Here is a 26,423-nt window from a genome sequence, read left to right on the forward strand (position 1 = left end):
CTTTTACCTCACCTTATAGCCATGACGGTAATCATTTTGCCTTCCTTCCACCTTTCTTAATGCGTGGAATACATATAGACTGCACCTATAGGATTGTATTTTTAAAGAATGTCCATGCCTGTTGAACACTTTTAACCTTTGCAGCTGCACCTTTCAGTTTTTTTTCTATTTTCCTCATTTTATCAAAGTTTCCCTTTTGAAAGTTTAGTGTTAGAGCTGTAGATTTACTTATTGTCCCTCTTCCAGTTGTTAGTTTAAATTTTGATCATGTTATGATCACTGTTGTCAAGTGGCCCCACCACCGTTACCTCTCTTACCAAATCCTGCATTCCACTAAGAATTAAATCTAAAATAGCTCCCTCTCTCATGTTGGTTCCTGAACCTATTGCTCCATGAAGCAGTCATTTATTACATCCAGGAACTTTATGAGTCTGTTATATTTACCCAGTCAATATTGGGGTAATTGAAATCTCCCATTATTATTGCACAGAATGACAGGTATATACATCATACACATGAATAACAGTATATAAACTTTATTATCAAAATTTACATAAAATTCACAATGAAAAGTATAAATAGCATCAATTCACTCACACTTATACATATTCATACTTCTATATAAAAACCACATAATACTTATTAGCGAGCACAGTTTTACAAAGCAGTATATGGAATAACCTAATATATTCTCTATAACATCAATGATTATTAGGTTATTCCATATACTGCTTTGTAAGACAGTGCTCTCCAATAAGTATTATGTGCTTTTTATGTAGAAGTATGAATATGTATAAGTGTGAGTGAATTGATTCTATTTATACTTTTCATTGTGAATGTTACGTAAATCTATATAAATAAAAATGTTAAATAGTTTGTACATCGTCGCTAATCTCGCCAACCGCTTAACCGAATGCGTTCAAATTTGCGCACAACATTCACTTCCCATACGGGAAGGGTCTTATACACTTACATTACATATAGGTCACACCTGTGACAGGTAATACAAGTTTAAAAATTGCTTACACAAAACAGCAACATCTGGTGGCCGTCAGCGCAAGCACAACCTCTTACACCTTTCACACACACTCACACACCACACCCCACCCCCACACAGGGCTATTGTCTTTCATTCACACTCCCTCATAACACACAGAAATCCACACTCATCACACCACACACCCCCACCCACACGCCTGCCAATGTCACTTACTTCACCCACCCTCCCAAAACACGAATTCCTGGCTGCTACATTGGGAAGCCACGCATTTCACACACCCTCCGAATTTAAATTAAAATACCCTCTTCCACCCACCCACGCACTGCACTCCGATCACACACTACACCTGAAACAAGTCCGTGCTTCTCCGCCAGCACTACAGGAATGGTCCGGGACACATCACTTTCAGTAGGGCAGTCGGATGCCAGCAACCAAAATGGCGCCGGCGGACCTTGCCCTTACTATGCTATACGAAGACAACAATGACGTCGGTACACCATGTGATATAGTAAGGGCAAGAGCCCATCGGCGCCATATCCTCAGCGGACATTTGCCCTTACTAGGTCAGGAATCTTGACGCACATCTTTCACCGGTGAAGTTTTGCGACATGGCAGCTGGCAAAACGAACCCTAGCACACACCCTCGCCACCGGCTGGCAGTTTACACAGGTAGCCGGGGAGGAGCACGGTGGGGGACCGTTCTTATTTTCCGACGCGCGTTTTTCACAGGGGGGGAGCACTCATTCTCCTCATCTCCCGAGAGGGGGCTGTAGTGTGGGTTGCTCTATTTTGCTGGGTTGGGGGGGGGGGGGGGGCAGGAAGGCGTGCTTGCATATTTAAACTATTCTTTGCTGGTGCTGTTCATTTGGGGTAAAAAAAAAACCAAAACACACAAACTGTAACCTTTACTGCTCTGTTCTGTTTTTTCAACTTTACCAGGCTCAGCCACAGCTGAACCGATTGCTTTCAAATTTGGACACAAGCTTCACCTCACATACGGCAAGGTTCTTCTACACTTACATTACATATATGTCACACCGGGAGCTAGTAAAAAAGTTTTAATATTTGGTTCCACAAAACAGCGACATCTGCTGGACGTAAGCGCAAGCTCTTACACCTTGCACAAATGCTCACACCCCACACACACGTGACCAATGTTTGGGATTCATACACCCTCCGACCAGACACAAATCCACCCTCCTCACACCCCCCAGCACACATGCCAATTGTACTTACTTCACACACCCTCCCAAAACACACAAAAACCCACAAAATTCCAGCATGCTACACCGGGAGGCCACTAACATGCCACATGTTTGCTATTCCCACACCCTACGAGATCATACAAAAACACCCTCCTCACACCCCCCACGCACATGACTTTTCTACTTACTGCCCACACCCTCCGAACGCACGCAAAATGGCAGAATAGTTCGGGCTGCTCCAGCGGGGGGGGGGGGGGGGCAACAGCGCTCCGTGACACATCGCATACACTACGGCCGTCGGCTGCCAGCAATCAAAATGGCGCCGGCGGCTCTGTCCCTTACTAGGACACTTGGGAACGCCAATGGTGGCAGTAGCCCATGTGACATAATAAGGGTGAGGGCCCGTCGATGCCATTTTCTGGACTGGCAACCGGCGCACCTTCGCCCTTACTATCTGAGTGAGACGACCGCTCCCATTGCTCCACCCCACTGACAGAGTAAGTTCTAACAGCCGTCGGAGACAGTTTCAGTGCTGGCTGCCGAGGGCCCGGCACCAATACTTCCATGCTGGAAGAACGCACGCTACACCGACTACCATTTTTGACAGATATCGGCGGGCCTGCAGGGGGGAGGGTGTGGGGATGTTATTGCGTCCATGTTCAGGGGGGGGGGGGGCAGGGGGCGGTTATCCCCATTCTCTTTTCTTTCTTTTCCACTTAACCTGGCTCTGCCACTGCAACGCGTGGCCGGGTACAGCTAGTTTTGATAATAAAGTTTATATACTCTCATTCATGTGTATGATTTACAGCAATAACATTTGAGAGTGTGGATAGTTCCACCCATATTGTTTGCCTGATTAGGTATATACTACATCAGCCAGTTAGCAACCAAACATCCATAAACTAACAAATGATACTAGCTTCAGGTAACATCAACAACCCCCATCCCCCCTCCCACCTCCCAATCTCCCAGGAGAGGAGGAAAGTATCAAACATAACTGAGCACATTGACAAGGGGAAGTGTGGATCAGAAAGGAAGCAGCATATAACAATACAAAGAAATTATTAGGGGTGTGAATCGTGTGATCGATCGTCTTAACGATCGATTTTGGCTGGGGGGGGGGAGGGAAATCTGATCATCGCGGTTTTTTTTTTTGTTAAATCATTAAAAATCGTAAATTGGGGGAGGGCGGGAAAACCGGCACACCAAAACAACCCTAAAACCCACCCCGAACCTTTAAAACAAATCCCCCCTCCCGAAACCCCCCCTAAAATGTTTTAAATTACCTGGGGTCCAGTCGGGGGGTCCTAGCGCGATCTCCCGCTCTCGGGCCACTGCTGCGTTGAGAAATGGTGCCGGTGGCCCTTTGCCCTTATCATGTGACAGGGCAAAGGTAGCGCCGGCGCCATTTTGGTTCCTGGCTCCCAACGTCACGCGTGCAGGAGATCGCTCCCGGACCCCCGCTGGACCCCCAGGGACTTTTGGCCAGCTTGGGGGGGCCTCCTGACCCCCACAAGACTTGCCAAAAGTCCAGCGGGGGTCCGGGAGCGACCTCCTGCACGCGGGCCGTATTGCCAATCTTCAAAATGGTGCCGGCGCTACCTTTGCCCTCACTATGTCATACGGGCGACGAGTTGACCATCCCATCTGCTGCTTCAACTGCAGCATTTAGCATCAAGACAAGGGGTTCCAGGGACAGGACACCCTTGTCTAGTACCCCTCTGTAAGGTGAAAAGGGCCAAGAAATAATTATTGACCCAAACCCGAGCTTCAGGGTTCGAATACAGTACAGATCTAGCATCACAAATAAACCCCTGAAACCCGTAAGAGGGGAGATGCCACTGCAAGTAAAACTATGAGACCCTGTCAAATGCCTTTTCGGCGTCAAATCCAATTAAAATCGGATCCACCATCCCTAAATGTTGCCAATTTTCCAACAGGGCCAGAACTCTATGAACATTTAACACCGCATGTCTCCCATGTATGAACCCCACTTGGCCTCGAGAGAGAAGAGCCGGCAGAATAAATTTCAGACGGTTAGCAAGGACCTTAGCATACAACTTAATGTCAATGTTCAGCAACGAGATAGAACGATAGGAAGTAACCAAAGTAGCACCTTTTCCAGGTTTAGGTAAAACTATAATACTGGCACTTTTCAATGAGTCAGGCATGAGTCAGGCATCTGGCACTCCTGTACCAAGGCATCAGATAAGAGTTTAAGGCTCACCTCTACATTGCCACTCAAGGCCTTATGTAAATGAAATGTCAGGCCGTCCAGGCCAGGTGATTTCAGAGAGGACAATTCCTGATTAGCTTGCCAGATTTCTAACACATGGAGAGCTTTATTAAAAGATTCTAATTGCCCAGGGGTTAAAGCGGGCAATTTAACCCTCTGTAAAAATGCCGGCATATTATCATAGTACGCCTCCTCAGCTGTATATAAAGTTTGATAATATTGCTGAAAAGCGTCACTCACAGCTTGAGGGGACATACATATCGCTCCCCCTGAACCACTGACATTTGGAATAAATGAAGAAGTAAATTTAGCGTTGACCAGATTGGTCAGCATTTTGCAAGGTTTGTTCCCATAAAAAAAGAACTGATGCTTTAAATGAGAAAGAGAGGAAAGTGCTCTATGATGCAATTTATCATTGAATAATTTATGAGCAGCCCAAAATTCTTTCCTAAGGTCCTTGGTCTTATCAGAAGATAACCGCTGTTGGAGAGAATCTGTCAATAGGGAGAGGGCCAAAAATATCCTGATCTAATTCCTTCTTTTTCCTAATGGTATAGCTATAGCAGACCCCCGCTGGACAAACAGGGACTTTTGGCAAGTCTTGTGGGAGTCAGGAGGGTCCCCCAAGACTTGCCAAAAGTCCTTGGTGGTCCAGCGGGGGTCTGGGAGCAACCTCCTGCACTCGCGCCGTCGGCTGCCAGTATTCAAAATGGCGCCGGCCATCCATTGCTCCTACCATGTGACAGGGGCCGACCAATGGCACCGGTAGCCCCAGTGACATAGTAAGGTCAAAGGCTATCGGCGCCATTTTGAATACCGGCAGCTGATGGCGTGAGTGTAGTAGATGGCTCCCGGACCCCCCGCTGGACCACCAGGGAGTTTTGGTAAGTCTTGGGGGGGTCAGGAGGGTGGGGGGGTTTGTTTAAATTTGCTCCTTTAGACGGCCGAATGATTCTGTGAAGATTCGTTGTATTCGTGGGGAATCCAGAAGTTGTAGATTTTCACATAGAAAAGGTACACCTGTGTACGGTCACGGCCTAGGGAGAAACGATGCTGACTGTCTATCTAGTTGAGCATCAACTATACAGTTTGTCATCCCCCAATATTTTGGGTGCAGTCCCCAGGGATTCAAGAACACTAACTATTTTTGTAAAGAAAGCATGGTCATATCTGTTGGGAGCTTAAATGGAAGCCAAACAAACAGGTCTACCAAAAAGGAGGCCAGAAATAGTTACGTATCTGCCTTGAGGGCCTTAGCAGACCTGGGAGAGCTGGAATGCTACATTCCTATGGAATAAAAAGCCACCCTAAATCTCTTGGATGTACTGTTTGCCACAAATATTTGAGAAACTCACCTCCGCTTTAGCTTAGAGTGTTCTGCATCAGTCATATGTGTCTCTTGCAGGAAAGCAATCTGACATTTCAGTCTGTTTATATGGGAAAGAACTTTTCCCTGCTTAACAGACATCACAGTCTAGCGATACATACAGGTCCAGCAGAAGGTCTTCAGCAACAGCTGGGACAACAAATCCGCCATGCTTCCCCACTACTTAGCATATAGCATGGCAGACCATTGTCCATGAATCGAAAACGAAAATGGTTGTCTCAAAAAAAAAAAAACAAAAAACCCCCCAAAAAACCCCAATACCACTCCGCCATGATAGGAAAAAAAAAAAGCTCCAAAATTTAGAGTCACCAAGAGCTGCATGAAACAGTAAGTTCAACTGAGGGCACATAAAAGCTCCAAAGGAATCTGAGAAAATAAGCAGTACATAAATTTAGCCACAACATGGAATAAACAGGTCCCCAAAGAAAGCAGCTCAAAGAGGTAGTGGTACAAACACAAACCGTCGTGAATCCCAGATATTGAAAAATGAATGAGGAGGATCAATACTCAGGAATTTCAAGCAAGAAAAAGGGAGGTAAAGCAGTAAAAACAGCAGCTTTGGTAGAGACATTTGGCAAGGTGGCTAGAAATTTCTTTGTGAACCTCCATGCCAGTAAAATCAATGCGCTTCCCGTGATACCACAGATCTGACCGGATACTGCGAAGCAAACCAAATGTCACGCTTCACCAGACTAGAGCACAATGGTGAAAATGTATGCCGCAGCAGCATAAAACTTTTAGAAAAGTCCTGAAAAATAAGGACCATCTGGTTCCAATAATGCAGAGTTTTCTTCTTGTAAAATGCCTGCAGAATCAATCATTTTGTATAGAAAATTAGATAACTTAGCTATGACAGTTCTCGGCCGTGAGCATCCTGCCACCTTCGGCCCAATCCGATGCACACGTTGAAAGATCATTTTTCCTTGAAGGTGAGAGAGGTCCAATTCTGACAGCAGCCACTCCTCCATGAGCTTAAAGACATCTAGGTGCGTTTCCTCAGGTATTCCCACAAAGCGGAGATTCGAGTGATGAGCCCGGTTCTCGAGATCATCTATTTTAGCCTCATGTTTTGCCAGAGTTTTTTTCAAGGGCATGCATGTGGCCTTCCAGCTTTAGGGTGTCATCCTCCATCTACGAAATACGCCCTTACGCATGATCTAAACACAGGCCAAATTCAGATAAGGAGGATTTCGCCTCCTCAATTTGAGCCGAGATGTGAGTAAACTTGTTGGCCAAAGCTGTGACTACCACATCTGTTAGCTTAATCACCAGTGCCATGTCTAAGTCCTCCACTGCCGCTGATGTGGGTGCCTTCGCCATTTTGAGAGAGCCCAACTTAGCTTTGCCCTTCGCCTTGGCCAGCGCAAGGACAGACATACTGTGCCTAGATATCTCAGCACAGTTTTTCCAAAGTTGCAATATTAATAACTTTAGCCTCCCAAGATTCAAGTGTAGGTTCTTGTTTCTACATATGTGCTATGGTAAGTTGAGCAGCATGAAGTAATTGGTTAGTCAATTTTCTGAAGCCCCCTCATACTGCCCCTACACTCGCAGTAACCCAACAGAGCGGCCTTGGAGTGAACAGAGGAAGGTTGTGCGGCTCCGCGCGCGCAAGTTGCACAATTGTGCACCCCGTTGCCTGCGCCGACCCTGGATTTTATAACATGCGCATGGCTGAGCGCGCATGTTATAAAATCGGGCGTACATTTGTGCGTGCCGGGTTGCGCGTACCTTTTAAAATCCAGCCCATAATATATTAGGTATATATATATATTTTTTTACTGAAAACATATTTACTGTTGTTAGTAGAATGCCCTTCTGGAGCAGGTAATAGAGATAAAATGGTAACAGAAACATAGAAACATAGAAATGACGGCAGAAGAAGACCAATCGGCTCATCCAGTCTGCCCAGCAAGCTTCGCACTTTTTTTTTTCTCATACTTACCTATTTCTCTTGGCTCTTAGTAACCTTTGGTTCTATTTCCCTTTCGCCCCCACCATTAATGTAGAGAGCAGTGATGGAGCTGCATCCAAGTGAAATATCAAGCTGGATTAGTTAGGGGTAGTAACCGCCGCAATAAGCAAGCTACACCCATACTTACTTGTTTACCCAGACTATGTTATTCAGCCCTTATTGGTTGTTTTTCTTCTCCCCTACTGTGTGGGATAAGCACACAGTATCCATACTGGCATGAAGATGGAAATGAAGACAGCGGCAGTTACAACCCAGAAACAGTATGACTTAATCAGGACTCAAGGAAAACATGGGGAGACCAAGTCTGTGATGACCATGATGGAAGGGCATGCTTGGGACAGATACGATAGGAGGGGTAAGAGATTAGATGCAAGGCCCAAGGACGGAGTTGATGCAAGGCCCAAGGACGGAGTTGATGCAAGGCCCAAGGACGGAGTTGATGGTTGCTTTGTGGAATTTTATATACACTTAAGTGGGTATCTTAACTTGGCACACTGGATGGGCCATTTTGGTCTTTACATTATGTTATTTACCTTGAGTTCAATATTCAAAGGTCGTTTAGATGGATATCTCACAAGTTATCTGTCTAAATGGCAAATGTTGCATTTTCAGCTACTTATCTGGCTATAATTTAGCTGGATAAAAAAAGGGGCATTTCAGGGGCGTTTCATGGAGGGGCTGAGATATCTGGCTAACCTAGCCAAATATTGGGTATATCCGGCACAGGTCACCGCTAAGTTATCTGGCCTTGTGAGGCCGGATAACTTTACACATAACTATATTCAAAAGAACATAGTTAAGTAGTGCTTCATGTAGGAAAAAAATGATCGCAAGCCTACAGACCTGATCTAGACCTCCTCCTCCCTTCCACCAAGCAGTAAAGTTGCTGCCTTCCCCTCCTCAGAGAGGCAGCATCTTGAAAAAAAAAGTTAAAAACAGGGCCGGAGTTGGGTGAGAGCACACTCCCTCCCCCTTTTGGTTCTCGGCTTTTTAAAAAATAAATGTTTGTGTCTCCAAGATGCCCTCCCCACCCTTCACCCCAACCCTATCCCTCCCACCCTACCCTGTACCTTAAAAGTTTCTTCCATATGGCCCGGATCACAGCAGAATCCTACCATGATCTGGGCCTGGCACTTCAGCTTCTGCCATTGCTAGGCAATGCAATGGTAGGATGAGGGGTGGGGAAGGGCCCTTGGAGATCCAAATATTTATTTTTTAAAAAGCCAAGCACCAAAAAGGGAAAGGGGGGAGGGGGTGTGCTCTCACCCGACTCCAGCCCTGTTTTTTCCTTTTTTTCAAGATGCCGCCACTCTGAGGAGGGGGAGGCAGCATCTTTACTGCTTCATGGAAGGGAGGAGGGGGTCTAGATCGGGCCTGTAGGCCGGTGATAATTTTTTTTCCCCCATGAACTGCCACTTAACTGGCTATGTGTTTAAATTATCCAGCCACAGAAGGCCGGATAACTTTAAACAGAATCAGATATTCCAAAGAATATTCGGTTATGTTTAAAGTTATCTGGCCACCGTTAGCTGGATAAGTTTAAACAGGGATATTCAGTGGGTCATTTAATCTACCGAATATCCAGGACAACTTTTCCAGCTAAACGTAGCTGGATCACTTGTACACGAAATATCCTACTGAATATGGACCCCATTGTGAAATAAAACAAAGACAGAATTCAACTGTGCTTGGGATAGATACACAGGAAGTGCTAAAGACAAAGGAGGGAAAAGAACAGAGATCAAGAAGGGTCTGCAGCGACCACAGGTAGGAACAATTGGGCAGACTTCAGGCTGATACAGAAAGGTGTACTCAGTCCAACGAATGCATCTTTCTGCCAGCACTTAAATGCACATTTTCTGGGACAAAACTTACTGCCAGGGCAGCAAAGTGTTCTGCGTGCAGGAAATGCACGTTCCTAAACAGGACTACTGCTTAGCGCTCTTGCATGGAAATCCCATTCAGATGAGGGCATTAATCAGTACTCCCCGATGCAGAGAGACTGCATCTGGTCAGCGTGCCTTTTTTAATGCTGGAAACTTAACTCCTGGTCAGGGCTGGAGTTAAGTTTCCAGAGATATGAAAATAGAAAAAAAGTTAAAAAAAAAATAGTCTGAAACTCGCTGGGTAAGTGCCGGTAGCCATCACCACTTAACTGGATAATTACTGACTTATCCTGCCAGCACTTACCTGAATAAGTACTTTATCTCGCTAAGTAGCGGTGACCTGTGCCAGATAGATGGATAAATCATAAGAACACAAGAACATGCCAAACTGGGTCAGACCAAGGGTCCATCAAGCCCAGCATCCTGTCTCCAAAAGTGGCCAATCCAGGCCATAAGAACCTGGCAAGTTCCCAAAAACTAAGTCTGTTACATGTTACTGTTGCTAGTAATAGCAGTGGCCATTTTCTAAGTCAACTTAATTAATAGCAGGTAATGGACTTCTCCTCCAAGAACGTATCTAATCATTTTAAACTCAGCTATACTAACTACACTAACCACATCCCCTGGCAACAAATTCCAGAGTTTAACTGTGTGTTGAGTTTATCTGGCTCAGGGGTGGCGGCTGCTGCCTGCTCTTACTAGGTAGCTTTGTCAGGAGCCCCCTTTCCGAGTTAAAATGTGCGTTCGACCTGTGCTGAACGCACATTTTAAAGTTTAGGTACATTTTTTTAACTCCCGATGTATTAAAATACCATTAGCTTATAGCATCGGGAGTTAAAAAAAAAAAATCTCGGTGTTAAAAATGTGCGTTGAAAATCCTCCTCCTTAAGTGTTATTTGTCCACAGCTACTACATGTGTAACTATATTTTAAGTCTGTTGTATTGTAAACTTTGGGGCAGATTTTCAAAGGCTTCTGACTTAATATCGCTATGATAATATCGCTATGATATTAAGTCAGAGGGTGTACAGAAAAGCAGTTTTTTCTGCTTTTCTGTACACTTTCCCAGTGCCGGTCGAAATTAATGCCTGCCTTTGGCGTTAATTTCTGAAAGTAAAATATGCGGCTTTGCTGCACATTTTACTTTCTGTATTGCGCGGGAATGCATGTTGCGGGCGCTATTAGTTTCGGGGGGGTTGGTCGCGCGTTTTCGATGCGCTATTACCGCCGGAGCGCACTTTACTGAATCGGCCTGAAAGTCAGGTGTCAGAATTATGCTGCAAGGCCATTCACCTCAAGCATGACTATGCATGTTTCTGAAACCATACATTATGCTTGGATCCTGCTTAGATGAAAAATGCAGCAGAGGTTCAAATTAAGCGTAGCATATTTATCATCAACATACTAAAACGTCATTAGGGAGCAGACACATTTTGAATGTATTCTCCAGGAAAAAAATACTCTTGTTTTTCAAGTTTATTCTGCAACCTGGAGACAACGTAAAAGAATAAACACAAAACAGGACAATTTTTGATCTATGAAAGATATTTTACATATCTACATATGTCACTGAAAAAGAACAAAAAAAAACATCTACCTGTCTGTAATCTCCTCCGGGGAGGTGCATTCCCAAAGGACAAAAAGTAGTACCTTGAGCTTATCTATCGTGCTGGAAACAAACCAGCCTGTCTTAGCAAGTCTGGCAACTTGAAGGTGTTTGTAGTCCCTAGGACTCACTGCAGCAGAGAAGATATCACTACTGCTGGGGCATCTTGAGAGATTCTACACTTGTGCTGTGGTAGAACATTTTAATGCTTAATATTATTCTTTATCAATCCTTTTATACAGTGTACTTGACTATTGCTAGACAGTACATTGAAATATTTATCTCAGTGGTGGTGTTATTACCCTTGACACATCAGACATATGGAAAAAAGAAATTTACCATGTGAACTGCTAAAAAGATTGAGCGTTCATAGTAAAACACTGATTAACGTGGCATGCATACCATTAACTACATGCACGTAAGGACGGTAAATTTTAAACCAGGGCGCGGGTGCACTCTGGTGCATGTGCGTCGGCACACGCCAAGATACGTGGCCATTTTATAACTTGCTCACACATAAGCATGCATGTTACAAAATAGCCTGGGCAGGTGCGCATATGTGCCCAATTTTAAGGCCCAATTGTGTCACTGTGCATGCACGCATGCATGCAAGTTATAAAATTGGCGTGTCTTTTAAAATCTACCCGTTAGTATGGACATTACGGCCTGCTGCACAGCACTCTGATTTTTAGCAGACAGAAAAAGCCTTAACATGCAAACTTAATTGCGTAGGCCTCCCAGTGTCATTTACAACTTAAAATATCTACAGACATTCTGAACTGTATTACTTTGTCAATCATTTTATTGAGAAGAGATGTGGCCTGCAGTTATAACTAAAATCTCTGGCTCAGATTTCAGATCCCCAGGCTCAACTCCTGGCTGCCTTTCTTTGTGCAAGTACTTTGCCTCCTGGGTTTGTCTATTAAGTAAAAATTGAAAATTGTTAATATTCATTTCTTAAGGCTGAAAATTCTTTTGGGTACGAAATGTGTAGTGCAGAAGTCCTAGCAGCTATATTAGTCCTGAAAAAAAAGAACTGAAATCTTTGCAGGTAATAATATCTTTTATTGGTAAAACAGAAAACAAATATTGTAGTATGTCAGATTTGTTAGAAAAGATGATCATGATGTGGAACAATGTGTAATTTTAATAATGTGTTGCGCTGGAGGTGGACCCTTGGCCTGGTGCAGGATTGGTACGGCCCTCAGGTCGGACCCAGAGAGCGCCTGCCACCAGGAGACGGAGCACACAAGGAGACAGAGGCTAGCTGGAGCTTCACTAATAACAGTCTGGGGTTTCCGCAGGTTGAACCCTTGGGTACCCGGACTGCCTGGACTTAGGTGGGCCTTCAGTGGTCTCCCGAAGAGATATCGGAGAGGTGTGCCCACCACGAGCAAGGGTGCACGGCTGATGTGGAGCAAATGGACTAGACCAGAACTGGAAGCTCCGGACAACTCGGGAAGGCAACAGTTCAGAGAGGTCCTCCGGATGAGGCAGGCAGCGCCTGCAGGTTCAGCCACGTGGAAGCCGCGGTTGTTATCTAAGTGCGTAGGCTCGAAGGTCACCGGGGGCTGGAAGAGAGTGTCCGAGTGAAGCGCAAGGGTCAATGCCAGAATATCAGTCCAAGAGAGGTCAGCCAAAGCAGGGGTCAATACCAGAATCAGTCAGTGTGTAGTCGAGGCAAGCTAGGGTCGGTTCCAGGCGGCAGACAAGAAGGATGGTCAGACAGGCAGTAGTCATTTCCAGGCAGCAGGCAGAAGAATGGTCGGACAGGCATAGGTCATTTCCAGGTGGCAGGCAGAAGACTGGTCGGACAGGCATAGGTCATTTCCAGGCGGCAGGTAGAAGAATGGTCGGACAGACATAGGTCATTTCCAGGCGGCAGGAAGAAGAATGGTAAGGCAAGCAGAGGTCAGTACCAAGAAGTCAGTCCAGATAGGTGCTACCTGAGAAGGACATGGAAGCAGGAGACACTGGAACATGAAGGCAAACTCACTGCACAAGGCTGCGTCGACCCAATTGCCAAGGCAGGGATCAGAGGTTTGAGCCCTGCCTTATATATGGAAGGCTGATGACATCATCGGGGCGTGCCTCCCAGAAGTTTCCCACACTGGGCCCTTTAAGAATGGTGAGGTCGGCTGTGTGCGTGCCTAGGGGTGGGGCCGAGCAGGCCGAGGACACGGAACCCTGACGGGAGCTCCGCTGTGAGGCCTGTAGCGATGGGGACACTGAGGGAGGCCGCAGTGAGCAACAGGGATGCCCGGGGGTTAGTGGCAATGGGTAAGCCTGCGCTAGTGGATGGTAATGCCAGGTTAGGGATGTTCATTCGTTGTGAACGAATGCGCAATCCGCAATGTATAGGTCCCTATTCGTTGCATTCGTGGGTTTGCGAAACGTATGGCGAACCCCCACGAATGCAACGAATCCTGAACAAATAAACCCCCCACCCTCCTGACCCTCTCAAGACTTGCCAAAAGTCCCTGGTGGTCCAGCGGGGGTCCTGGAGTGATCTCCTGCATGCGGGCCGACGGCTGCCGGTATTCAAAATGGTGCCGATAGCCTTTGCCCTTACTATGTCACAGGGGCTACCGGTGCTATTGGTAGGCCCCTGTCACATGGTAGGAGCACAAGATGGCGCCAGCCGTTCATTGCTCCTACCATGTGACAGGGGCCGACCAATGGCACCGGTAGCCCCTGTGACATAGTAAGGTCAAAGACTATCAACGCCATTTTGAATACCGGCAGCCGATGGCGCGAGTGCAGGAGATGGTCCAGGACCCCTGCTGGACCACCAGGGACTTTAGGCAAATCTTGGGGGGATCAGGAGGATGGGAGGTTGTAGTTAATTAAATTTAAAGGGAACAAATGCCAAATTCAATGTATTAACGGATCGGGCTTCCCCCCCCCCCCCCCTCCCCCTTGACCGAATGCAATGTATCTGGGCTCCGACGAATACGCATCCCGAATCCAACGTATACTTTCCGGCTGCACATCCCTAATGCCAGGTGAGCAGGCCCGGTCGCGGCACCCACACAGCCGGGACGCACAACAGCACGTTAATGAAAATTTGCATGGGATAGACACTGGTAGGATTTGTTTGTTGTACTGTACTCAGATTATGAACATTGTGGCCCAAGGGCTACAGTGGGAATTCCGTCCAGGTGAGGCAACCAATTGGTATGGTCCCCATAGAACCTCAAGGTCTGAGGACTGGTGGGGAGGGTTCATCCAGAGATCCATTGGGCGACGAGCTCTAGTTGCTGCATACCCAGACTGATGGAAACTTCCTATGGGCTGAATGCAGTTTGCGGTCTGTTCACCTTTGGTGTAGCATCATCAATCTTTAAAATTAAATCAGTTAGGGAAATGGATAATGAATAATCCCTACTGTAATAATATTAAGATGCAGCGCGTTATATTTTTCTTGGGCATTTTAACACTTCTCAGATGTCTGGGTCTCTCAAGCTTTGATAGCTGAGTGCTGCCAAAGTTTGTTTTTTTAATGACTATGCAAAGAGCTCATTTTGTTATATTGATACTACCTTAGAAAGTAAACATATAAAAAGAGAAAGAGGGATTCTGCTGGTGACTCAGACAGGCAAGGACTAGATCAACAGTGACCATGGAAATGGATGGGATCCAATCACTGTCTGGAAGTACTTGGTACTACCATCCACTGATGACAAAAATGTTCCTTTGCAAAACAGACTCTAAGGAATACATATTCAATGTAGTGCACTGAGGATTTTATGTGCTCTTTGTTACATTATTAACGAAAGTTTGACCCAGCGCTTGGTTGTCATTACTCCTAGTATTTTAGTGGTATGCATTATTTCAACTAATTTCAGCTACAAAAATAAGAAAATTAAACAGCCTATGTGCAATCTTGTAGATATTCCTACTTGATCATCTCCGGGACCAAAATCAAGGCTGAAATGCGATTAAGAATAATGTTTAAGGTGTTTCTCAGCTGGGGAGACATATGGTGAGATATTATTTTCTATTTATATCCTGCATTAATGGGTGTAAAGTGTATGATAATGTAACTATAAGGGATTCATTTATGTTTGCTCGTCTGTTGTATTAGTGACGATATGTTACCAAGTAAATACATAAATAATTCTAATTTCATTCTCTTTCCATGAATATCTTTAGTCTTGGACAGGACACTTAAACTAGTAATCCTTTTAAAATGACTAGAAAATGTCCAGGAGAAAGGAAAACTTCAGAAAACTCAGAGATTAACTATTTTAATTGTTATTTTTTGTTTTAAATTTACTGCTACTACTACTAATAATAATGCAACAGCTCATGCCAAAATATTGTAATTGTATATGACCTTGTTGTCTAATGGCACTATTACTAAAATTCTCACAGCTTATTAGATGCTGACTACTATAGCATCTGAAATAGTTAAGAAAAGTTTTCTTGTTGGACAGCACCATGAAAGAATGCATCAAAATACTTTAATGCAAGTAAAGGCAAAGCAGCGAATGCTTTTTTAAACTCCAAGTCTTAAAAAGGCTAAGACCCCTACTACACTTCCAGGATTTCAGATCTGTGATACAAGTAATCATTTTCTCGAAAATAGATTACTGCAACTCATTGCTGATAGGTCTACCTGCTAACACATTGAAACCGTTACAAATGCTACAGAACGCCGCAGCAAGGATTCTAACAAAATCCAACAAAAGGGACCACATAACACCCATCTTAAAGAACCTACACTGGCTCCCAATCAAATATAGAATCCTATACAAGACCCTCTCAATCATCCACAAAGTCATCCACCACTCCACCCAAATTGAGCTCACGATCCCATTACATCTTCACACTACCTCCCAACCGAGGAGACAAGGCCAGAGAGGCACCCTACAAGCACATCCCATCAAAACAACACTAAGTAGAAGAACTCTATCCACCGCAGGCCCTATACATTGGAATTCACTCCCACCAGACCTCAGACTCGAACAATCGACACCAACCTTCAAAAAAAGACTCAAAACCTGGCTGTTCAACCAAGCATTCTCTTAACCCACTCATGTACATACAAGACATATGTATATAAATTGTACTCTCCCTGTTCATTATTAGTTTTTATCCAAGTTAAATCACCCTGTTCTATGTAAGACATTATAAACTATTCTTTATATTGTCATTGTAATTGTTGAAATGTGAACCGAAGTGATTAGTAACTTTGTTACCTGAACTGCGGTATATAAAACGGTTAAATAAATAAATAAATAGATTTGATGACATCGTAGTGTGCTCTAGAACCAATGAAATAGCCATTGAGTTTAGTCAAAAACATTGAAACGTTAACTTCTCACATTCAATGCAATATCAGAGAAGGGGGTGGAGTGATTTGGCCTCAGTTACATTAAAGAAACTGATGTGGTTTCTGGGTGCTGCAGACATCACTTCATGCATCACGTCACTGCACAGAAGTACGAACTGCAGTCCCATGATGTACAGTATATCCTGCGCACAAAACGCATTCTGTTAAGTATTATTACATAGTACTATTCAAATTTGCAAAACCACACTAGACAACCTTATTTATATTTACTAGATCCTCCAGGAGAACATTTAGTAGGTGAGAGATCCTCAGCCTGTACGCTCAGTGCCATGCCTGTAGGCAGGCAGGGTTGGCCAGGGCAGAGGAGAGTAGCAGCATCCATTTCCCCAGCAACATATGGGCCAACCAGAATATGTACCCATGCCTGCCTCTCCCTGACGGTACACTGGTGGCAGCTGGATGAGGCAGGGTCAGACAGAAGCTCTAACAAGGACGTTCCAGCAGGCTTGGTTGTGATAAAGAGGATGATGGAGGGCTGGCGATTAGGCCAGAAATATATGACTGCTCCTGTTTTTATCTGTTATAGACTTTGGTAGGAACATGGACCAGGGCAGTGAGCGATGAAGGCTAGCAGGGGATCCAATGCTTTGCACACTTTACTGCACCTGGCAGTAAGGGACTCCCTGAGGCTGACAGCCATGGAAGGTGGTACCTTTGTCCTGCAGGAACCTGACAGAGAGGTACAGGAAAATAGAAGGCATTTTAATCAAAGAATGAAGGCTGGGTAATAGCTCCATGAGAAGAATGAAGCAGTTTATGTCAGATGTAGGCACCAGGTGGAACTCTGTCTATCTGATGATGCAGAGGTTAATGGTGTAACAGACACTCTCTTAATGAGTTGTGTTTGGATGTCAAAATTGGTGTGGATCACCCCCTGAAGCATCAGGATTGGTTACAAATGATGCAGGTAGTACAAGTCCTAAAAACCTTCAAGGATGCCATGGAGGACCTGAGTTCAACATCAGCCATCCTGCCCATAATCAATACTCTGGCAGGGGCGTAGGGTGACTGCTGAAGGAGGTGGTGCACCAGAAAATTCACGGCTGTTAGGTGCCCTAGAACACAGTCCACTCTCCTACTTTACTCTGGGAGTATTACTTTCTTTGATGCAAAAAGCCTATCAAATTTATGCTCACAGCAACCCAGTCCTTAGAGAAAACATTAGCTAATCCCTTAAAATAATCACCTAATCTACTAACAGTTACAATAAAATATGTGAATGAAGAAATATTTTCTGCAAGAACATTCAAAATTGCTTTCTGTATGCAAATGAAATTAATAAAGAGCAAATTTCTGTTTAAAATAGAAATGAGGAAGAGATAACTATAATGCTGTAAAAGCCAGTGCTAAGTGCCATCATTTTCACAGCAAGAATTAACGTGACACAAGAAATGGACCTTTAAAATACAGACAGACCCTCACCAGATACAGAATAGAACTGTGCCAACAAAGCTAAACTGGAAACTACAAGTGGACTGCTTTCTGCAGTGCAACAATGAGAAAATAGAAACATTATCACTCCTCTCAAAACATCAAGCAATAAAGTCAGAGATATAAAACATCAGTCATAATATTACAACCATGCTCATATAAAGAATAAATGTCAAAACAGCTGACAAACATCCAATAATTTTAAAAACTTGCATAAATTTGTTTTATTTCCCAAACACCAATAAAATATTTCAAAACCTCTGATGAATAAAACATCTAATAATTAAATAATGTTCTAATATTAAAAACATTTAAAAACAGAAACATCAAATTATACCCAATAATTAAAACTAATAAGGATTAAAACAATCTCCTGCTCTCCATACCTGGGATCTTTTGATTTCCAGTCACCCTGAGATTATCATGCTTTAGGGGAGGTAGGGCCTCTTCCCTCCCTCCCTCACACACCTACTAACACATTAATTCTCTCAATCACTCCCTCTCTCATATACATGCCAATGCTTTCACACACACTCTCTCTCTCTCACACACATAGGCTTTCTCTTCCTCACTTGCACATTGTTTTTGTGTGTGTGTGTGTGCGCGCGCATATGCCTGTAAGAGCCTGTGTGTGACACACACGGGCTCTCACAAGCATGCACTCACACACACATATGCACACAAGCTCTCACAGAAACACACACACACACAGTCTAAACACAGACACACACACAGCCTCTCATAGAGACATACATGCACACAGGCTGTCACACATATAGGCTCTCATACTGACATATACACACACCCACAGGCTCTCACACAGACACAAAAACTCTCACAAATACACACTTACATGCACATACACAGACACACAAGATCTCACACAGACATGCATACAGGCTCTCACACCCACAGACTCCATCATATCTCTGCTGGTCTCCTCCTCACTACAGGCCATAGTGGGGATGGGCTCTGCCATGGCCCACCCGGCCTCCTCTTCACATTGGGCCATGGCAGGATTGGCACTGCCATGGCCCCACCAGCCCTCTCTTTGCTTTGGGCCATGGTGGGATGGGCACTGCCACGGCTTCCCGCTGGCCTCTTCTTCACTTCACGCCATGGCAGGAATGACACCGCCATGGCCCAGCTATGCTTCCTGAACTGGAAAGGGGGCGAGATGTGCGTGCCTGCAGGAAAAGATGAGGACCACGGAGGAGGGGGGGGGGGGGGTATTGGAGGCAGCTTGCGATGGAGAACCAGGATCACCAGATCAGAGAGGAGGAGAAGAAGGAGGGTAAAAAGAAAGGGTCCCATTCTTTCCACCCTCCTCCTTATCTCAGTGACCCTCCATCCACAGCCTCCAATGGTGTTCAACCCCACTTTGTTTTCTGCCCACCAGTGCTGCTTATTGAGCACTGATTGGGCGAAGACTGCATCAGATCTGAACAGTCCTGTCAAAACTAACATGAAAGGGCTTAACAGAGACATGAGCTTTTTAATTCACCACTGGACATTAGTCTGCTGTGTCTCCATCACCTTCTTTCACTTTGCTAATACATCACCCATCCTCCTCTGCAGGGTGTGGGGCCCAGGGGAAATCATCTACAGTGGGGCCCTGAAACGTTGAAATTCTAATGTTGAGGATGGGGCTTCCATGGCAGTGCAGGACCTCTCAAAGTGCAGGGTCCAAGGCAGCCACCCCTGTTTGCTTCCCCTCCCCAATGATGCCCTGCCTCTCCTGCCCCCTAGTACCTTTCCCTTCGTACCTTCGTTGTAATATGACCTGTGATTCACTTGTATATTCGAGTCCTCTGCCTTTACCTGCTCATTTTGTTTTCATCTGATGAATGGAGTTTAATGCTTGAAAGCTAAGTCAAGAAACATATTACATTAAAAACCTACCACCTTATAAATTTCTGTTGCCCTTTGTTTCTGTACTTTAAAACAGGAAACACTGTACAGCAGTAGAAGCATAGGGACAAAGGTTAAGGGACCCCATAATGCAGTCTGTTAAGAAAACTAGGTAGTATTTATTGTTTCTTTAACTGCATGCACAATATGTGCACCTTACCTAGTACATTCTGCTCCACTAAGCTGCATTCTTTTCCTAAAAGTAAACAGTAATTCAGTTGTCTAAGACTTCTTTGTACAAAACATAACAATAATGAAACATTATACAGACACAAAGGTTATGTGTCACATCCAAGGTTTAATTTCTAGGGGAGTGGCCCACTTTTTTACACTCGCGGCAAAACAGTAAGAACATAAGAGCATACATTTTGCCATGCTGGGTCAGCCCAAAGGTCCATCAAGCCCAGTATCCTGTTTCCAACAGTGGCTAAGCCAGGTCACAATTACCAGGCAGGATTCCCAAGTTCAATAGATTCCATACTGGCCTTGTCCCAGGGACAAGCAGTGGATTTGTCTGAGTCCACCTTAATAATGGTTTATGGACTTTTCTTCCAGGAACTTGTTCAAAACTTTTTTTAAACCAGTTACACTAACAGGGGCGGATTTTAAAAGGGCCGCGTGCGTAAATCCTTCCGGATTTACACGCGCAGGGCCCTCGTGCGCCGGCGCGCCTATTTTGCATAGGCCGCCGGCGCACGTAAAGCCCCGAGACGCACGTAAGTCCCGGGGCTTTCGAAAAGTGGCAGGAGAGGGCGTGTCTGGGGGCGTTCCCGAAATGACGTGGCGTTTCGGGGGTGGGCCCGGGGGCATGGTGCCGGCCCGGGGGGCGTGGTCGAGGCCTCTGGACCAGCCCCCGGGACCGGAGGACGGAGCGGGGCTGCCAGCGACATGCGCAAAGTTACGCCTGCTTTCAGCAGGCGTAACTTTGCCGACAAAGGTAGGGGAGGGGGTTTAGATAGGGCCGGGGGGTTGGTTAGGGAGGGGAAGGTGGGGGGAGGGCGAAGAAAAGTTCCCTCCGAGGCCGCTCCGAAATCGGAGCGGCCTCAGAGGGAACAGGCAGGCCGCGCTGGGCTCGGCGCGCGCAGGTTGCACAAATGTGCACCTCCTTGCGCGCGCCAACCCCGGATTTTATAAGATACATGCGGCTACGCGCGTATCTTATAAAATCCAGCGTACGTTTGTTCGCGCCTGGTGAGCGAACAAAAGTACGCGATCACGCAAGTATTTAAAATCTGCCCCACAGCTTTTACCACATCCTCCGGCAACACCTAGTAACTTCATTGCATGTCCCTTAGCCTCTGTACTTTTTGAAAGCATAAACAAACTATTTGCATTTACCTGTTGCAATACACTTATTATTTTATAGACCTCTATCATATCTCCCATCAACTGTCTCTTCTTAAAGCTGAAGAGCCCTAACCTCTTTAGCCTTTCCTTAAAGGAAATCATTCCAAACCCTTTAGCATTTTGTTCGCCCTTTTCTGAGCCTTTCTAATTCTGCTATATCTTTTTTGAGCTGCAGTGACCAGAACTGCACACAGTATTCAAGGAGCGGGCACACCATAAAGCGATACAGAGGCATTAAGATATTCTCTGTTTTATTCTCCATTCCTTTCCTAATAATTCCTAGCATTCTATTGCTTTCTTGCCTGACGCTGCACAGTGGGCAGAAGATTTCAACATATTAACCACAATCTTTTTCCTGGGTGGTGACTGCCAATGTGGAACCTTGTATCATGTAGCTATAATTTGGATTCCTTTTCTCTACATGCATCACTTTGCACTTATCCACATTAAATGCCATCTGCCATACTGTGTGCAATTCTGGTCACTGCATCTAAAAAAGGATATAGCTGTACTTGAGAACAGGCCAAATCGCAACATCTGGAAAGGGGTATGACAAGTGAGGATGACACAAAATTATGCAGAGTAGTTAAATCTGAAGCGGATTGTGATAAATTGCAGGAGGACCTTGCAAGACTGGAAGATTACACTTCCAAATGGCAGATGAAATTTAACATGGACAAGTGCAAAGTGATGCATATAGGGAAAAATAACCTTTGCTGTAGTGACACAATGTTATGCTCTATTTTAGGAGTTACCACCCAGGAAAGAAATCTAGGTGTCATAGTGGATAATACATTGAAATAATCGGCTCAGTGTGCTGTGTCGATCAAAAAAGGTAACAGAATGTTAGGAATTATTAGGAAGGGAATGGCGAATAAAATGGAAGATGTCATAATGCCTCTGTATTGCTCCATGGTGAGTCCGCATGATGAGCAGTACCTACCTATCCAGTATGTGGATTTTCTGACTCTTCGTGAAGCCCTCACGTACTTCGAGTCTGTATTTCAACTCTTCCAGTAAGCATGAGTCTCCACTCAGTCACTCCAATCAACTTGAGTTTTCGTCTCTTCGTGAACTCCTCAGGCTCCCCCTCAAGTCTCACTCTTTGTCTTGTTGTCTTCATCCTTCGACTACCATTCGCCCTGTCGCAGTTGCTGCTCTGTGTGGCAGGGCCGAAAGGGTGAGGAGTAGTCGGAGGACCACTCATGAGACCAAACATTGCGTTTTTTGGGTCTCTCTACTGCGTACAGGTGCGGCAGTGGTCAAGGTCTATCTACACCAGCCTGCACTCGGACGCCTCTCACCTGCCTCGGCGCTTGCTGGAGCTCCTCTACGGCTGCGTCGTCGCCCAGGGGTGCACGTATTCCACCAGAGATGGGCCCGCTACCAGCGGTCCCACAACACCAGATCATTTATAAATATATTAAAAAGCACTGGTCCAAGTACAGATCCCTGAGGCACTCCACTGTTTACCTTTTTCCACTGTGAAAACTAACCATTTAATCCTACTCTTTGTTTCCTGTCTTTTAACCAGCTTGCAATCCTCAATCCACAATAGAACATTGCCTCCTTTGTCATGACTTTAATTTTCTCAAGAGTCTCTCGTGAGGTACTTTGTCAAATGCCTTCTGAAAGTCCAGATACACTGTATTAAATGGCTCACTTTTATCCTCATATTTATTAATGCCGTCAAAAAAATGTAGCATATTAGTAAGGCACGTCTTCCCTTAGCTAAACACATGTTGGGCTTGTTCCATTAAACTATGACTATATGTTCAGCAATTTTGTTCTTTATAATAGTTTTGATCATTTTTCCCAGCAGTGACATCAGGCTCGCCAGTCTGAAGTTTCCTGGATCATCTCTGGAACCCTTTTAAAAAATTGATATTACTTTGTCCACCCTCCAATCTTCAGGTACCATAGTTGTAATTAAAGGTTCAGTTCTTTCAGCACTCTGGGATGTATACCATCTGATCCACTGACTTGCTACGCTTTAATTTGTCAATTTGCCCTATTTCATCTTATAAGTTCACTGAGATTTGTTTCATTTTTTCTGAATCCTCACCTTTAAATCATGTCTGGTGTGGGTATCTGCCTTACCTCCTCCTCAGTAAAAACTGATGCAAAGAAATCATTTAATCTCTCTGCTATGGCCTTGTCCTCCGTTAGTGCACCTTTACCCCTCAGTCAACTAATGGTCCTTTGCAGGCTTTTTTGAAACTATATTTATTAAGGTTTGAATGAACGCACACGTATCAATCAGTAAGTTTACAACAAACCATAGTTTCTCCCCCCCCCATGGTCCATAGATGGTTGAGCTAGTGAAGGCCGATAATGATAGGTGGAGCTGGTAGATTAGCAGGATGCAACGTCTGGCGTGGGTTCTCTCAAACAGCCGGTGGGATCAGTAGAGGTGCTATCCTTGGGATCGAGGCTCGGGTCACAGCGCCAAGGGTCTCTGGAGCTTCCCATGCGAGGAGTAGGGTAAGCTGTAATGTCCACCCAGATTTGGGAAGTAAGTACAGATTTTTTTGCATAGCAGGTGTGAGAATTGCATACTCCATGGAATGTACCTGAAAAAGTTTCATTATGCATTTTTGCTTCTTCAGCAAGCTTCTTTTCAAATTCTGTTTTATGCTTTGCATATGACTTTGCCTATGACTTGCCAGTGCTTATGCTATTTCCTGTTTTCTTCATTTGGATCCTTTTTCCATTTTTTTAAAATATTTTTTAAGTTATAATAGCTTCTCTCATCTCACTTTTAATCCATGTCAGCAGTCATTTAGCCTTCCTTCCACTTTTTAAATGCATGGAATACATCTGTTCTGGGATTCCAAGAAGGTATCATAGTCTAACAGTATGTTTATGTTTTTTATGACTTCTTGTCTCGACTCTGTTTATTTTTCCCATGTTTTTATTATGAATGTTTTTACTTGTAAACCGCTCCATACCTGGGATCTTTTGATTTCTAGTCACCCTGAGATTATCATGCTTTAGGGGTGGTAGGGCTGCACAAACTCTCTTCTCTCTCTCCCTCACTCAAACCCATACTAACACATTCATTCTCTCAGACACTCCCTCTCTCATATACATGCCAATGCTTTCATATACACTCCCTCTCTCTCACACACAGGCTCTCAAAGGCATGTGCACACACATACACATGCACATAAGCTCTAACAGACACACACACAGCCTCTCACACAGACTTACATGCATACAGGTCCTCACACATTCAGGCTCTCATACAGACATATACACAAACCCACAGACTCTCTCATAGACATACACATACATGGCCTCCTCTTCACTTCAGCCCATGGCAGGATGGGTACCGCCACAGCTCCACTGGACTCCTCCTCACTTCAGGCCGTGGTGGGATAGGCACTGCCACTGCCCCACCAGCCTCCTCTTCACTTTGGGCCTTGGCGGAATGGGCACTGCCACGGCACCCCGTTGGCCTCTTCTTCACTTTGGGCCATGGCGGGATGGCCACCATCATGGCCCAGCCATGCTTCCTGAACTGGGAAGGGGGCGAGCTGTTCGTGCCTGCAGGAAAAGTAGTGTACAAGTGCACATGTGCAGCTTACAGCTGCACACGTGCGAATGCAGAACTTTCCCACGCACGCGTGCAGCTTAGAGGGAACATGCAGCATGACATCGTTCTTGGGGGAGATCCAGAGAAGACACCCATGATAGCTTCACAATTTGGTGGTGCATGGCACACCCCATTTTAAAGTTGGTGGTGCCTGTGCATCACTGTGCACTATGGATGCCACACCCCTATGTAGTATTAAAATAAAATGAGCCTCCTGCCCCTGGAAACTTCATTCCTGTCAAGCAAAACCTTAACCCAGAGCTAATGCCTGCACAGCAGGGCCTCCCCAGACCCCTGTCAACCCCCATTCCTAGCTCCAAAAAAAAATCCAGATACAGTCGGCCTGGAGCTTGCCTGAGGCTGGCCCAAAGCCTATCTCGGACTGACCAAGAGCCTGTTTGGATCCTGCCTCAGGCCTGTCCTGGCCCAGAGCTGGCCTAGGGCTGGTCCAGAGTCTACCTGGGGTCAGCTCAGGGCCAGCTCAGAGTCTGCCTCCCCTTCCTCTCATTTAAAGGTGCTGGGGCTGAGGAGCTCCCTTCCTGCCCCCCCCCCCCCCTTCCAAGATCCACAATGAAAAAGGGCAGGAGCAATGCTGACTTGCTCCCAATTGGGTCCCGGTGCTTTAAAAATGGCACCTTCCACCTGTAGGATGGCAACAAATTGACATCACTTCAGCTCTGTCCTTTGGTGCAGCCAGCGCCATTTTGAAATATGGTCGAAAATCATAATGGCACTGGCTGAACTGAAGGAAGCCGCCAAAGTGATGTCACTTTGGTGCTGTCCTCCAGGCAGACAGCACAATTTTTAAAACACTGGGACCAAATCAGAAGCGAAAGGGCTTTGCTCTTGTCCTTTTTCATTAAGGATCCAGGAAGAAGGTAAATATTGGCCAGGGTGGGAGCTCCCTGGCTTCAGCACCTTTAAATAGTGAGGGATCTGAGCCCTTAGCTAGGCTCCAGGCCAGCTCTGGGCAGGCCCCAGCCAAGCCATTTTTTTGGGCTGAGAATAGCAGTCAGAAAGGCCTGGGGAGGTTCAGCCAGGGCTGCTGGAGGCCTTTTTTTTTTTTTTTTTTTTTTAAATCAATTTAGTTTGTTTTTTTGGGCTTTTTTCATGTTTTATGTTTGGCAAATGAATCAAAAAGAAAAAAAACCCCATTAAACAGAAAAAAGAACCCCCCCCCCCCCCAACTCCAAAACTAAAAAAACAAATCAAAACAAAAAATTGGATCCTGCACATCCGTAGTATTATTGGAAAGGGTAAATGACCATTCCCCATTTACCCTTTCCACCCCACTCATGATTTTATAGACCTGTTATGATATCTCCTCTCAGGCATCTCTTCTCCAGGCTGAAGAGCACTAACCTGTTTAATCTTTCCTCGTGGGGGGGTCATTCCATCCCCCTTATCATTTTAGCCACCCTTCTCTGTATCTTTTCTAATTCCACTATATGTCTGCGATGAGGGCGACCAGAATGGCACACAG

General features: G+C 45.2%; 1 protein-coding gene across 2 annotated transcripts in view; it reads left to right on the forward strand.

Annotated features, from left to right (window-relative positions):
* The window catches only part of SRD5A2 (steroid 5 alpha-reductase 2), a 229,142-nt gene that overhangs the window by 34,125 nt on the left and 168,594 nt on the right, over nt 1-26,423 (forward strand). Inside the window, exon 2 of one of the 2 annotated variants that reach the window (XM_029593943.1) lies at nt 15,187-15,279. The exons of the other annotated variant lie outside the window; for it this stretch is intronic. Coding sequence (XP_029449803.1) covers nt 15,187-15,279 — 93 coding nt within the window. The remainder of the gene's footprint in view (nt 1-15,186; nt 15,280-26,423) is intronic. 2 annotated transcript variants of the gene reach the window in all.

Source organism: Rhinatrema bivittatum, chromosome 3 (assembly GCF_901001135.1).
Source record: "Rhinatrema bivittatum chromosome 3, aRhiBiv1.1, whole genome shotgun sequence".
NCBI lineage: Eukaryota > Metazoa > Chordata > Amphibia > Gymnophiona > Rhinatrematidae > Rhinatrema > Rhinatrema bivittatum.